Below are 15,709 nucleotides of genomic sequence, written 5' to 3' on the forward strand. Positions count from 1 at the left end.
AATAAATAACTACAAATTTCAAATACATATTGTATCTAGTAATAAAAACATTTCTTGTTCTTCTAAAGTGGTAAATTAGACAAATACTTACTTTGGAGAAGTCACTGGTTATTAGGAAAGCAGTCCCGAAAATGATACCCTTTCTTTAAGAAAATATTCAAGCCTTAAGTAGCATGACTAAAATGAACACCAAAAGGAAATTCTTTTTTTAAAAAGTTATTTTCAGTCTTCATTCTTATTTCTTTTTGTCTTGGATAACCTTCACAAAAATGTATCTTTTTTATAACCAATACTCTAAACGTTGCCAGGTTTCACTTGTCTACTTTCTGGAGGCATCCAGTGTAGGTCCCTTCTTTTTTTTTCCTCTTTACTCTTGAATTAATCCTCTACCTACTTCACAGGCCGATTCTTTGATGAGAATGAATCCCCTGTTGATCCGCAGCATGGCTCTAAACTGGCGGATTATAATGGGGATGATGGTAACGTAGGTGAGTACGAGGCAGACAAGCAGGCTGAGCTGGCTTACAATGAGGAAGAAGATGGTGATGGTGGAGAGGAAGACGTCCAAGGTGAGCGTGGGCTTGGCCTCCATGCTGTGACCGTGAAACCCACCTCTAAATTTTTTGGTTGAATTTGTGTAGAATTTTCCCCACTTATTAACAGAATTACAATCTTAATACAAAGAGATTCTGTGTAGTTTTTCAATTTCATTTTGAAAACAATTTTATGATAGTCATATTTTTAGATTTTAATTATTTTAAGTATTTTCATTTTAGTTATATGTATTATTGATATAGTTATAATTTGAAACTCAAAAGTATTCAGAAATTTTAGATTTAAATTGTTTTAAACGTCTCCAGGCTTTACCTACGGCAAATACTCCCAGAAAATAATTCTTTTCCAATTTCTTATCTGAAAACATTTCGTTATTCTAGGTACATATTTTGACCAGACAGCCTTTTTGTTATAAAGGAAGTCCCAAAGAGAATAGTCTCCATACTGAAGATAAGATATGTCACTACTGATTGAGTATAGGAAGGCTGTTTTTGAACTTTTTTCTGAGAGGCTGAAAATTTATATTTAACAGTTTGAAAAGATTTGTCTGTTTTATGTTTAATACACAGATTCAACATATTTTCCTTGTTAACTATGTAACTTCTGAGCTTTTAACTTATTAAAAGTTCAGAATCTACCTGTGTGCATGCAGCCCTACCCATGCATGCATATCAGAGTATATTACATTATTATGAGTTTTTAGGCCTATTTTCTGCCTGCTTATATCATTTAGTAGTATTTTGTGGAACTTTTTCTCTTTTCTGTAGAAGTTGATTATGAACATAATAATGTGTGATGTATTCTATTTTATAATGTGATGCATGAAGTATTTTCCAATGTAAACTCTCTCAATTTCTTCCTTAACTCTTTTTAAGTAATCACATCTTACTTATGTTCATTGACAAGAGTTGTTTTTATAAAACTGAAAAGAAATTATAGTTATCCTCAGATACTTTGTAGTTAATAGAAAAAGGGAAACTTAGAGACTCAGACTTCCATGCAGGATTGTTTCGATAGTACATGCTAGTTTTGGAAGAATGGTTGTTGGGAATAGAAAGAGATAATAATTATTCTAGGACTTCTATAAGGATACATTCATGAGAACTTCTCAAATGCTGTTTGGGGCTTTAGAATAAATTATACCTACCTTTTCTATAATCTCATCCATTTTTCATAAATTTTACCATTTTTTTTCATTGTTTTGTGTTTGTTTGAATTGTTTTTATTTGCAATTATTTATAACATTGTTGTGAGGCTTTTTCATGCATGTATATCATATCACCAATTAGATTACCAAGCTCTGGAGGGCAGGAATTGTCACTTATTTTGCCTTATATTTTGTTTGTGTCCTTTTCTGCCTTCATATTCACCCCACCCTCCACCCCCCATAGTACTTAGCCTACATAGGTCAGTGTTGTTAACTGATAATTTTATGCTTTCTCATTGAGTTTTAGAACTTTAAACTTTACTTTAACTTCTGGTCTTATAAATTTAGTTTATAGTTTAAACATTCTCTAGTTTTCTTCCTAAGAGCTTCTATCATATCATTGGATAATTTTGAGGGTTTTATTAGAGCAAATAATTTCAGCTGTAACTGAAAGACATTTCTTATGCTTTTGGCTATCTTAAAGTTAATGACTTTTATCACAAAATTTCAGATATTTTGTATGGCTTTTATCCGTGGTAGGTACATTTATCTTCAGTGCCTCCTCTCTCTCTCTCTCTCTCTCTCTCTCTCTCTCTCTCTCTCTCTCCTATACCCTTTTCCCTTTCCCTCTCCCATCCCCAGTTTTCATTGTAACTTTCCACTTTAGGTCACCAGTATCCTCATGCTGCTCTTCCTTTCCTTTCACAAGGAAATAAATGCATCAGTTCTAAGGAATATAAGGAAATGACCTAAGGTGATACCCTCAGTGAAGTAGGGAGGGGATTGTTAGATTTTGGGGTTTCCTCATTTGAAACTCAATCTTACTCGAGCTGGGGGTTGCCACTTACATTTTTATCCCATTTTGGGGTTCACTAGATGACAGCAGTAGAAGGATAGGACAGCTACCAAGGGGACTCCTTTATGATAGGAACAAAGCCACCAGCTGCAGCTAGTGAAGAGGGATGTTTGGGTGAACTGACTAAAAAAGAGTATTGGAGAGCCAAATAATTTAAAACATGCTTTCAGGGATTCTTTAGGTATGGTATTAACGGTCCAGAAAGTGGGAAGGGGGAATTATGGTTGTTCCCTAGTTCCTCAATAATTTGGATTCTAAATTTTATTATTAAGTTAGAATATTTAGAATTTAAGAACATTTCTTCATAGTTGCAATGTAGAAATAACGGTTGGGTTCCTAGGCCAGTTTGCACTTGTAGCCAAAGCAGGCAGTAGAAAAGAGTAGGGGGAAAAACATTAGGTTAGGAGACCAGCCGTTGAGTATTGCTTTTCAAGTCACTTTAACTCTCTAGGCCACAGTTTCTTCATCTGTAATGTGACTGTTCAACTACAATAGATGGTCCTTCTCAGTTCTAAAATTCTGTGATCATATTCACAGTGGAATCACTATATACAACACAGGTATAATGGGAGAATGTGTTTCAGATTTGAGCGTGCCTGAAACATATCTTCCCCCAAACCCAGGAAAGAAAATCTTTACTGCCATTAAGACTCTGCAGCCAGAGATATCAAAAATTGAAACATGCTTGTAACAACAGATGGTTGCTGTATTTGTGATGAACATAGCATAATGTATAGATTTGTGGAATCACTATGTTGTATACCTGAAACTAATATGACATTGTGTCAACTTCAATTAAAATTGAAACATGTACTTCAGAAATACTATTAGGGGCTCTTCTCTACTCTTTCTAATATTAGGAGGAGTTTTGTTGTTGTTGTTTTGTTTTGCTTTTCCTCAATCTGTTGGGTCCCTAGGATTAGAGATTCCACTTATAGTGCTGAGGTTCTGGATTCAGCTAAGGTCAATGGAGATTTGGGCAGCAACTCTGCCAATAGAGTTTATCTGCCAGCTTTATCTCTGATGCTTGTTCATATGTATTGATCATTTGGGACACTACTATCTGTAAAGTGTTTTCTTGTAGAATTAAGTGAGGCCTATTTTTCCTGTGTTTACAGTTCTGGTTTATTTTGATTTTTAATTCTTGGTTTCCTGAAGCAGCCTAAAAAAATATTTTTACATTGGTGTAAAAAAATTTTTTTCCTGCCTTCTTTTAAGTGACCCAATGAGGGGCACCTGGGTGGCTCAGTCAGTTGAGTGTCCGACTTCAGCTCAGGTCATAATCTCAACGTCTGTGAGTTCGAGCCCCGCGTCGGGTTCTGTGCTGACAGCTCAGTGCCTGGAGCCTGCTTCGGATTCTGTGTCTCCCTCTCTGCCCCTCCCTTGCTCTTGCTCTCTCTCTCTCCCAAACATGAATAAATAAAATTTTAAAAAATTAAAAAAAAAATTAAGTGACCCAATGAAAAGATTACCTCTGGAAATACTCTGCATCTGATGGATATGTCTTTTAATTCATTCTTTATTGTAATAAGGAGATGGATAAATTCTCTTTACTCTTATCTTTAATCCCATAGAAGTTCCAAGTTTCTTTAACAGAGTATGACCTGCATATTTATTTATGGTTGTATTTATGTGCTTATGGAAGGAAGCTGAGCCTAATGCTTGAGTGCCTGGATTCTGGAGCTGGACTGCCTGGATTTGAATCCTAGCTCCAGCATTTACCAGCTCTGTGACCTTGTGAATTACCTAACTCTATGCCTCAATATCCTTATCTGTAAAATAGAGGTATAGTTACTTAACTAAACTGTTGTTATGTAGATTATATGACTCAAATATTTGTTCAGCACTTAGGGCAGGTCTTCCACAATGTAAGCACTACATAAGTGTTTGTTGAATAATAATTTTTAAGAAGTTAAAGCAAATACAGAATATTTTTCTTTGGATTGCCTGCTTTGGAGGATAATTACACTTTGGTTTGTGGATTAACGTGTACTTTTTAGTGGAGCCTCACTGCCTTATTATCCCCAAGATGTTCTTATTTGGTAGAGCTTGCTTTATGGAGGTGATCCTTTCTTGACTTCAGAGGGAATTTAGGAATTATTTAATAAATTATGAATGTCCTTCTATTTCCTTAATAGTCATTTTATGTTAATGAGCTATTTACAGATTTTGCTGCCTTGTAAAATGAAAAAAATATATATATATTTAGTTTTCAGGTTGTTATTCTATATCAGATTTGACTAGGTAATTTCATCATACTTTATAAATACTGTACATGCAAATAGGTTGTCAGTAGAAATTTGAATTCTGGTTAGAATAGCTATACTGAAAGTGGACTCTAGTTAATGTAAATAATAGTTCAGTGTAAGAAAAATGCAATATTCCAAAAGTCCTGTGAAATTCTGAATAATGTGAAGGCACAGTATTAAAATTTGATTAAAAGCATGAATTAATAAAACCAACAAACTCCTCCGTATATTTATAGAAGACTTTGGAAGTAAAGACTCCTTCCTATACATTACTATTATTATTATTATTATTACTATTATTATTATTATTATTTTGATATAGGATAAACAGTTGCTATCCGTATTCTACTGAGAAGGTAACTAAAGGTCTAAAGAGGTTTAGAAACTAGATCAGGTTTGTTAAGGGACTGAGCCAGAACTAGAATTCAGTGTTTTTATTCCTAGAGCTTTGCTCTTACCTTCTCTTTATAATTTTTCATTTAAAAGTCTTCCAACATACCTACTTTCAATAACTTTCCTGTTAAATTTTTAGGAATTCTCTTTTGTATAGCTGCTTTTCCCACCCCTCTGTGGTGATTAAGTCTTCATTTAATTACTGAAGTCATGAAAGATGTATTTATAGCCATAAGGTGATATCCCATAACATGGATTCTAAGGAGAACTTTCTGGAGAGGTGCCAGTGATCATTTTCCTGTTTAAAACCAAAGATAATTTTTTAAAGTCCAACAAGTTCTATGTTAAGATATTAGCATTTTTTCAAAATACAGATGTGATTACGGATACAATTTCAGCCTCTGCCTGTAACAGATCTGGGGTTATCTTATCACAGCTAGTGGATTACACTATTAAAGATACAAGATAATTTTGTTGGCCTATGATGCAAAATTGTTGCCTGCAATTCTAAATGAGAATTTCTGTAAGTTTAATAGGAAAGTTATTGAAAGGAAAGAAAAAGTTGTGTTATTTGGCATTTTTAAAAATGAATAAATAAAGAAGAAATAAGAACACATCATTATGTAAAATACACAGTACATATATCACATAGCATTTTTCTTGAACAAAATTTTACCATAGGATATACTAGAGAAGTTAAGGGTAGCAAACCTATCAAATCTAAAAGACAGATTTCAGAAAGCTATAGTATACATGTGAATTGGGATTCTGACTCTTGAAATATATAAAATTATATTTATATATAACTCATATAACTCTTTAAATTATATAAAATTATATTTCTGGACAATTATAGTAACATCTCAATCTATCAAAAACTAAGCTGTTGGGTAATTGTAACTGTGAACTATAAAGTATGAAAAATCATTTTTCAAGGCTGTGGAAGAATAAAAGAAGAAAAAAATAAGAAAACCAAACAAAGAAAAAAAGAAAAAAAACAAGGCTCTGGAGGAGCTAACAGATGTCATTAAAAGCCATATACTAGAAAGAAAGTCTCTTTGCTTTGATTAAATTACTTTTCATTCTTGTTCTAACATAATTTTAATATTCTGAGCGGTCTTATTTCAAAACCTGTAGTTTGTAACAAAATTAGAAAAGGATTGCTACTGCGAGATAAACAGTAATGTGAAGTGGCAGATGATAGCCAAGAAGGACCCAGAAAAACCTGTCAATATCCAAATAAGTCAAACTCTAAAGAGTCATTTAATGTAGCTACTCAAAGTGACTTTGAGGATCTTACTAACAATATTATGTAATATTTTTTTTTTCTTTTTGGTAAAGAAGAAGTTAAATTTTGGTTAGTATATCATTTAAGAAGTTGCTGCTAAGCTCTTTGCAGAGGAGCAAAGAAATTCACTATAATGTTAAATATTGGGATTATGAGTAGCTTTTATTTTCCTATCTTTTATTTTCCAATTTTTATGTGATGAGTGTGGATTGATTTTGTAATTAGAAAAAAAGTTTTGGTTCTTAAGGGCATGAAAATGTATACAGAACGGTTTCTAAAACTTTTATTTTTAAATTTTATTTATTTATTTATTTTCATTGAAAGAGAGAGAGAGAGAGAGAGAGAGCAGGCAGGGAAGGGGCAGAAGGACAGGGAGGGAGACAATCCCAAGCAGGTTCCACACTCAGCGTGGAGCCTGATGGGGGTGGAGGTGGGGGGATCAATTCCACAACCATGAGATCATGACCTGAGCTGAAATCAAGAGTTGGATGCATAACGGACTGAGCCACCTAGGCACTCCAAAAACTAACTTATAGAACTAATTCATTTAGTAGAAATAATGTATTTTATATACAAGAACCAACTCCTCAATGTTTGTGGGTTCCTAAAGTTTGGCTAACTATATCTAGCTCTACTATCATCAAAAGATTTGTTAAATTAAGTAATCTTCCAATATATTAGAAGACTGGAAGACAGACTTTTCACTGTTTAGCCAAGCAACTAAGAAATAAAGCGCTATTTTAGAAGGTATAAAATAACAAATAGAAAACTACTGAGGCTTTATTTTATTGGTTTTCTGCAAGTGATTTTAAAAATAATATTCTTGATACATAATTATTTTCCTTACAGATGATGAGGAACGAGAACTTCAAATGGATCCTGCAGACTATGGAAAACAACGTTTCAATGACGTTCTTTAAGCCCTAAAGGAAAACTTCAGAAAACCTAAAGTGCTGTAAAATGGAATGATTTCTACTTTGTTGTTTCTGACTTTTGTTGTAAAGATCAGTTGTATCAGTTGTAAAGATACATTGAGATAGATTTAAGGAAAAATTTTAATGAAGAAATGTACCCATGTACATATGTGAACTTTTTCATATTGTATTATTAAAGCAGAGATTTTTTTTGTTATATTACAGTTGAGCCAAAAACAAAGTAAGCAAAACTGTAATCTTTGCATTTAAAATGAACTAATGTATATTTTACATTTTATTGAGCCTAATTCTTTCCACAAATGGACAAATAGTAAAAATTGGTTGTACGGTTTATATGTTGCACATAGCATAACCCCAGTGAGAACAGTTATTCAACTGAAAAACTTTTTATACACTAATATATTCTTGTTAGCCCAACAGGTGTTCTGTTCTATCTACCCCTCATCTCATGCTCTTCATGGAGTTATATCTAGTCACATAAAAGAGGGGTTGGAACCTGGAAGCCAAACACTGGGCAGCATGTGTGCAAAATCATTTCCCTACTCCTTTTATTTTACATGAGTGCTGATGTGTTTTGGCAGATTAACTTTTAGCTGAGGCCTGATGGAAGTTGAGGTAACCTGCAAAGACATAACAATATTTATGAGTTATACCTTACTTAGTTCATGAAATTGTGAAATGCATGATTGACAATATCTTTTCAATTTTTATTTTTTTCACATAATACTGGTACTGTTTAACGATAACCATCACTGGCTAAATTTTTTATATTTTCAGAGTCCAAGTTGGTGAAAATATTCATGATTTAAATGCCAGATTCTGAAAGAAGCTAAATCAACTTCAAAATGAATCTGCAATCAGCATTTCAAAGCTTCTCTGGTAGTTTTAGTGATCTTATTTGACTAGAATTTTTCAGAAGTACTATAAGGAGTTTTAACAGATTTTTATTAACACACAAATAAGTAGAAGTGCAGTGAGGTCTACAACTGTTTTATTAAAATAGCTTAAGAGTTTGTAATAAAGATGAAGAATCTTTGTAATTAATATGTTAAGAACCCATAAGCCTCATATTTGCTAGACTTACAGAATTATTTTAAATGCATTTGTCTTTTTTGACACTATTCTGGAGAATGCTTAAGCTAGTTAATCCCTGTTTTCAGATTTAAATCTTTTAAATCTTATCCACCCCAAAATAAAAGGTTTTGATCACAAGGAGACATTTAAGGTTGTTAACTCTGTTTTTCAGAAGGACTACTGTTAATTGCATATAAACATGAAATGTTTTTTTCCCCCTTGTGCTCAGGTTCTAGTCAAAATTCAAACTTACAGAGGTAAAAAAGCTGTTCATTTATTAGAAGTGCAAAAATTCTTAGACTTCAGTTTGAAATTATTTAATGACCAGGAAAAGATATAGTGATTTACTAAAATTGTTATTTCTACCAAATCAAAATGGCAATTTATGCCTTTGCTGAGTATATCAGGCCTATAATGAATAGGTATAATAGTTCACAGAATTTTTTAAAATGGAGTTAAAGGGAATTGATGTACACCTTTTGGGCATTAGAGTGGGAAGATGAATCTAAAACATACTTCTAGTAATACTTTATATTTAATACTGTAAAATCTTTACAAATGAAAACCATGAAATTTCCTGCCTTAGTTCCTTTGTCATAAGAACAATCACTTAATTATATGGTAGCTATTACTTATATAGCAAAATTTCTTCAATTAGCAGTCTAGACATTTTATAAACTGAGAGATCTTGGACCAATTGATAATGTTTCTGACTGTATTAACATTTTAGTGCTATAAAATACTATGTGAATCTTAAAATTCTGACATTCTACAGTCTGTATTAGACATGCTGGTTTTTATAATATTTTACTTCTGCCTTAAGATTTAGGTTTTTTAAATGTATTTTTGCCCGGAATTAAGTGTTAATTTGATGGAAACTCTGCTTTTAAAATCATCACTTAACTGGGTTCTAATAAATTAAAATTAAACTTGTTTTACTATTTTTCTGATTCTGACACATATACACACATCACACTCATGTGATGCAAATAGTTACATTTTAACACTAAAATTTGAGCAAATTTAGAATTCATTTTAGGCTAAGCTAAACTAGACTGCAGAAAAATTTATATTAGGGTTGTTTACCGTAGTGCTAGTGTAACAAATACTGAATGCTTCCTATGTGCCCAGCATTATCTTATGTAATAAGAATACTGTAGTGGGTAAGATAGACCAGGTTTCTGTTCTCATGGAGCTTACATTCAAGTTGGACCAGTCCGACAATATACAAGTAAACACAAGAACCAGCTAATTTTAAATAGTGATAAGAACTATTAAAAATAAAACAAAGTTCCAAGGTTTCAAGGTCTCTTAAGTTTCCAAATAATAAGGTTTTCAACTTAACTGAAACATAATTATGAGGCTAGAATATCATGAGAGAAATGAGGCTGAAGAGGTATGGAAAGGGTAGGGTAGGTAGAACCTTTTAAGTTCAGGTCACTTGCTACTGACCCATAAAGAGAAAATATAAAATCCAAAATATACATGGAGGGATGATTCTAAGGAAAATGTGAATACAACTTCAACATCGTTTCTAAAATATGTTCCTTTATTTTAAAAAATCTTAAGATTGTGTTCCTTTTTGACTTGTCCTTTATACACCTGTAAACATAAAATTTGCTAGAATATGAGGACAGAGAATCTATAAAACAAAACAAAACAAAAACTGTGTAGTTATGAGGGGGATAGTCACTTGTCATAATGGCTAGCCTTGGAAACTTCTGTTCCCTCACATGTCTGACCCCATGGCTTCAATAAGACAATCAAACCATGTGATGTTATTTAATACATTTCCAAAGTCTAGGTTATTCAGTCTTCACATAAATATTCAGTTCTAATTGGGCTATATCTAATTCCTTTTAAGACTCTCCTCACTAAGGGTTCCAAATGAAAATTCAAACAACTGTCCCAGAAAGAAAAAGGGGAAATTTAATGGTCCATGTAAATAAACTGCAAAAAGGGCAGAAGTCAGCTGGACTTGAGGATAATTGTATTGACACAAGGACTTAAACGCTGCCAACTTTGTTTCACTAACTCCCATTTCTGCTTCTCTCTACTTGCTACTTTCTTTCACTCAGACTAGCTCTCCCCTCAAAACTCTAACCAAGACTTCCAGCAGGTCACATTTTCTTAGTTTTGCCACCTGAGAACAGCTGCTCTTCTTTCCTTAATTCCACTCCAAAAAATATGAGGGAAGGGAGATTTTTGTTTCTGACTATGATTAATTTGACTAGCCCTTTCTGAATTAGTGGTAACTATAAAACCGGACAAGATGTAAGTGACTGTTTTGGGGCAGCAAAAAACTTAAGCTTCTGAAATAAGGGAAACTTAAGCAGTTGAGCCCCACAGTCACCCAGCTTCCTATGGGTGTAAAAAAGCTGAACTGAGACGACAGAGATCATAGTGGGGAGCAGCTGAAGCAGTTGGAAATCAATTGGGTGGACATCAGAGAAGAGGAAGCTATCTATACAGAGAGGTAGCCCCAGAAATCCTTATAAGGGTGCCCACAAGTTCATGGCTGAGGGCTGGACTGTACATAATTAGAGCAAAACCACCTGATGCTTACCCCATAGCAGTTGCCACAGAGTTGAGAATGGAACGTAGATACCAGAGGTCAAGAAGTGTTGCCATAAAGGGCGCCTGGGTGGCTCAGTCGGTTAAGTGTCCGACTTCAGCTCAGGTCATGGTCTTATGGTTCGTGAGTTTGAGCCTCACATGGGTTCTGTGCTGACAGCTCAGAGCTCGGATTCTGTCTCCCTCTCTCTCTGCCCCTCCCCCACTCACGCTCTGTCTCTCTGTTTCTCTCTCTCTCTCAAAAATAAATAAAAACATTAAAAAATTAATTTAAAAAAGTGTTGGCATGAAAGCAGTGCTACAGGACACTAGGTTTCTGGGCCTGTCAAGGTGGAGTTCTGTAACAATTGTGGCATCCAGATAAACGATTAGAAAGGTTGCAACTTGGGAGTAAAGACCATGCCCTCGAGTAAGACCTACCCTAGGTCTGCCCTAACAAGCTCTGACAAGATTGTAAGGGGAGATAAAGTATGAAGATTGAGTCCTGTCAAGTTAGAACTTAATGAAACTCCTTCGGCTTCTCATAGATATGAACTAACAAAGCATAAAACCAAGCCTATATTAGTTTAAGGTAACTACTCAGTAACTGAAGAATCTGCTAAAATAAGAATCATCACTTTTCAGAAGATAACAATCAAGAATCTATACAACATATACACAATGTCTAGTTTTCAATAAAAAATTATCAGACATACAAAGACTTGAAATGTGATCTATAGTTAAAAAAATTAGATGGCTGTTGTTATTTGTTATATTGTTATTTGTTAATGCAGGTATTAAAAGTGTTTACTGTACTGTATGTTAACTAACTTGAATTTAAATTTTAAAACATTAAATTAAAAAGTCCTAAAAAAAAAGTATGTTTAAAGATTAAATGAAAATGCTTTAAGTAAGTGAACAGATAGAGGATCTCAGCACAGAAATGAAAATTATAGAAAACCTAATGGAAATTCTAGAACTGTGAAGTATAATAACTGAAATGAAACATTCATTGGATGGGTTTAATTGCAAATTGCAAATAGCAGTAGAATGAATTTGAAGACATACAAATGTAGTTGTACTATAAGTATTTGAAAATGGAAGGTTGAAATGTTGAGAGACTAAGAAATGTGGATTTGGGATTCATTCAATATTTATTGAGTGCTCCAGACACCCCCTAACACATAAGCCTAAAGATTCAATCATGAAAGAACAATGATCATTCTTTTAATTTCTTATTGAGTACCTAATCTGTATAGAGAGCTGTTTTGAGTACTACAATGTCTCTGCCTTCATGGAACTTACATAAATACCAGAGGGAGAGATCATTATTTTCTATACTCATAGTGATAAATGCTTTAAGAAAAATAAATCAGAATAAAGGAATAGTGATGGAGGGGTGCTATTTTTAGATAGGATGATCAGGGAGGGCCTTTCTGAAGAGGTGGTGTGAAAATAAGCCATGTGGATATCTTGTGCAACACTATCCAATAGAAATATAATGCAGGATACCTATGTAATTTTGAATTTTCTAGTAACTACATTTTTTAAAAAACTGGTGAAATTTTGATATTTAACCAATATATCCAAAATATTACCATTTTAATATGTAATCAATATAGAACACTACTAATGAGATAGAGATATTTTATATTTTCTTTTGTGCTAAATCTCAAATCTAGTGTGTATTTTACATTTACAGCACATCTCAATACGGACATTAAGTTGTCATTGGAAATATTTGGTATTTGGCATTCATAATTTATATTTGAGTTAATACATTCACATACTCATGTTCCAAGTATACTTAAAAGTTTTATAATAACTAAACCAAATATTAATTTTTTTCAATATACTTCACTCTTTAGGGCAGTTTCAGGTTCATAACTAAATTAAGTAGGAAGTAGAAAATCCCAACATATCACACACACACACACACACACATACACACACACACAGCTTCCGTGCCATCAACATCCTGTACCAGTGTAGAATTATTTGTTAAAATTGATAAACCAACACTGTGTATACATCATTATCAACCAAAGTCAGTTTACATTAAGATTCACATTTTGTATTGTACCTTCTATGGGTTTGGACAAATGTATAATGACATGTATCTACCGTTATAATATGCAGAACAGTTTCACTGCCTTAAAAATCCCGAGTTTTCCACTTGTTCCTCTTTCCTTATCCCGAAATCCCTGGCAGCCACTGACCTTTTTACTGTCATCATAGTTTTATCTTTTCCAGAACGTCCTATGATTATAATCATACAGCATATAGCCTTTGCAGATTGGCTTCTTTCACTTAGTAATATTCATTTAAGATTACCCCTTATCTTTACATCACTTGATAGCTCACTTCTTTTTAGCTGATTAATACTCCATTGTATGACTATGTTGCAATTTATGCATTCCCCCATTGAAGGACATCTTGATTCTTCCAACTTTTGGCAATTATGAATAAAGTTGCTATAGACATTCATGTGTAGATTTTTGTGTGGACACAAGCTCAACTCCTTTGGGGAATACCAAGGGGCAATTTTTTTTTATTGTAGCAAAACTACCATGGTACATTTACATGCAAAGTACAATTCAGTGCCATTAAGTACATTACAATGTTGTGCAACCATTACCACTAACTGGTTCTAGAACTATTTCATCACCCCAGCTGGAAGCTCTGTTAAGCAGTCACTCAGGTATTAATTTTAAATTTTGTTAATTAAAATTAAATAAAGTTAAAAATTAATTTCCTCAGTTGCACTACCACATTTCAAGTGCTCAGTCCACCCATGGCTTGTGGTTAGTGGCTATTGAATAACACAGGTCTAAGGGAAAAGAAGTAGAGGCAGAGAAATAACAAAAACAAAGTCCTTGATACAGGAATATACTTTTTCAGAGAATGGTTAATTAGCCAGTAGGATGGGAATACAAATAGCAAGAGGTAGGGAATGTAGTCATGAGGTAGCCAAGAGTGAGCTAATGAAGGGCTTTGCATGTTATAGTGAAGACTTTAGATTTTATTTTAAGGGTGTTGAAAAATTTATAAAGAGGTTTAAAATGATCACCTTGGCTGTGTTTTGGAAAGATTGACGGAGGTTCAAGAATGGAGCAGGAAGACTTATAGTATTCCAGGTCAGAGATGACGGTCCTTGAACTAGGGGAGATAGCTGAGGTGGTAAGTGTTTGGATTCAAGATATACTTTCAAGGTTTAATTTATTGCACTTACAGTGGATTGGATGAAATATAAGAGAATTATATTCTATCCAGTGGAGAATACTAAGAGAGAAACAGGTTTGAGAGTTTAGTTTTGACCATGTTAAGTTTCAGATGATCATTGCCATCAAGTGAATGCAATATTAAAGTACAATGGCAGTTCTGATACTATTTCAATGTTTATTATGAATATTGCTTTCTTAGTTGTAGTATGAGAGTGATAAAAATATGCCTCATAGGGGCACCTGGGTGGCTCGGTTCATTAAGTGTGTGACTCTTGATCTCAGCTCTTGATCTCAGGGTCAGAGTTCAAGTCCCACATTGGGTTCCATGCTGGGTGTGAAGCCTATTCAAAAATATCTCATAGAGGGGCGCCTGGGTGGCGCAGTCGGTTAAGCGTCCGACTTCAGCCAGGTCACGATCTCGCGGTCCGTGAGTTCGAGCCCCGCGTCAGGCTCTGGGCCGATGGCTCGGAGCCTGGAGCCTGTTTCCAATTCTGTGTCTCCCTCTCTCTCTGCCCCTCCCCCGTTCATGCTCTGTCTCTCTCTGTCCCAAAAATAAATAAAAAACGTTGAAAAAAAAATTTAAAAAAAAAAAACAAAAATATCTCATAGAGGGGTGCCTGGGTGGCTCAGTCCGTTAAGCATCCAACTTCGGCTCAGGTCATGATCTCGCAGTTCGTGGGTTAGATCCCTGAATTGGGCTCTGTGCTGAGAGCACAGAGCCTGGAGCCTACTTTGAGTTCTGTGTCTCCCTCTCTCTCTGCCCCTTCCCTGCTCACACTGTCTTTCTCTGTCTCAAAAATAAATAAACATTAAAAAAAATTTTTTTAATATCTCATAGAGATAGAATTAATGTAAGACTGGATTGTGAAGTGCATGACTTATATATCAGATAAAAGGTAATAAGGGATTTGCTGAAGGATTTTGTTAAATATCCAAGATGCTTCTATCACATTAGTTAGTGAACACCTTATTTCATTAATATTTTTAGATAGCAATAATTTTGTATGGTTTAGAAAGCATGCATGCCACTAAGTTTTTGCATTAAGTTTTTTTTCCTGTGGCTACTGCTTTGTGTATAAATATACCTGACTTTTTTTAAGTTCATATTTTGAAACCCTTATTTTATTCTAAAATCTTGGACAAAGTTTTTACTGAAACTTAATGACATTACGAACTGTCATTTATAAATGAATAAATAATCTCATTTGACTTTCACAACAATCCACTTAGATATTGCAGGAGAGTCTAGTAGAAACTATTAGATGTAAACGATGAAAGTTAAAATCAGAACATAATCGTTATCCTCTGAAAAAATGTTAAAATGTTAAATAAATTGCAAAAGCATTTAGGCTTGCTACCAGCAAACTTTCTAAACTTAACAGGAAACAGTAGGATGTGGTATAATGAACAGAAGGACAGCTTGCTTGAGTCCTGA

General features: G+C 33.9%; 1 protein-coding gene across 4 annotated transcripts in view; it reads left to right on the forward strand.

Moving 5' to 3' along the window:
• Nucleotides 1–9,430, forward strand: part of GOLM2 (golgi membrane protein 2) — a 105,931-nt gene extending 96,501 nt beyond the window's left edge. For 2 of the 4 annotated variants that reach the window (XM_049613530.1, XM_049613529.1), the window contains exons 9-10: nucleotides 402–569; nucleotides 7,338–9,430. In XM_049613530.1, the coding sequence (XP_049469487.1) occupies nucleotides 402–569; nucleotides 7,338–7,408 (239 nt within the window). In that variant the 3' untranslated portion in view covers nucleotides 7,409–9,430. The remainder of the gene's footprint in view (nucleotides 1–401; nucleotides 570–7,337) is intronic. The other 2 variants (XM_049613533.1, XM_049613531.1) reach the window with 1 other exon arrangement.
• The last annotated feature ends 6,279 nt before the right edge of the window (nucleotides 9,431–15,709 follow it).

This window comes from Panthera uncia (genome assembly GCF_023721935.1).
Source record: "Panthera uncia isolate 11264 chromosome B3 unlocalized genomic scaffold, Puncia_PCG_1.0 HiC_scaffold_1, whole genome shotgun sequence".
NCBI classification, from domain to species: Eukaryota; Metazoa; Chordata; class Mammalia; order Carnivora; family Felidae; genus Panthera; species Panthera uncia.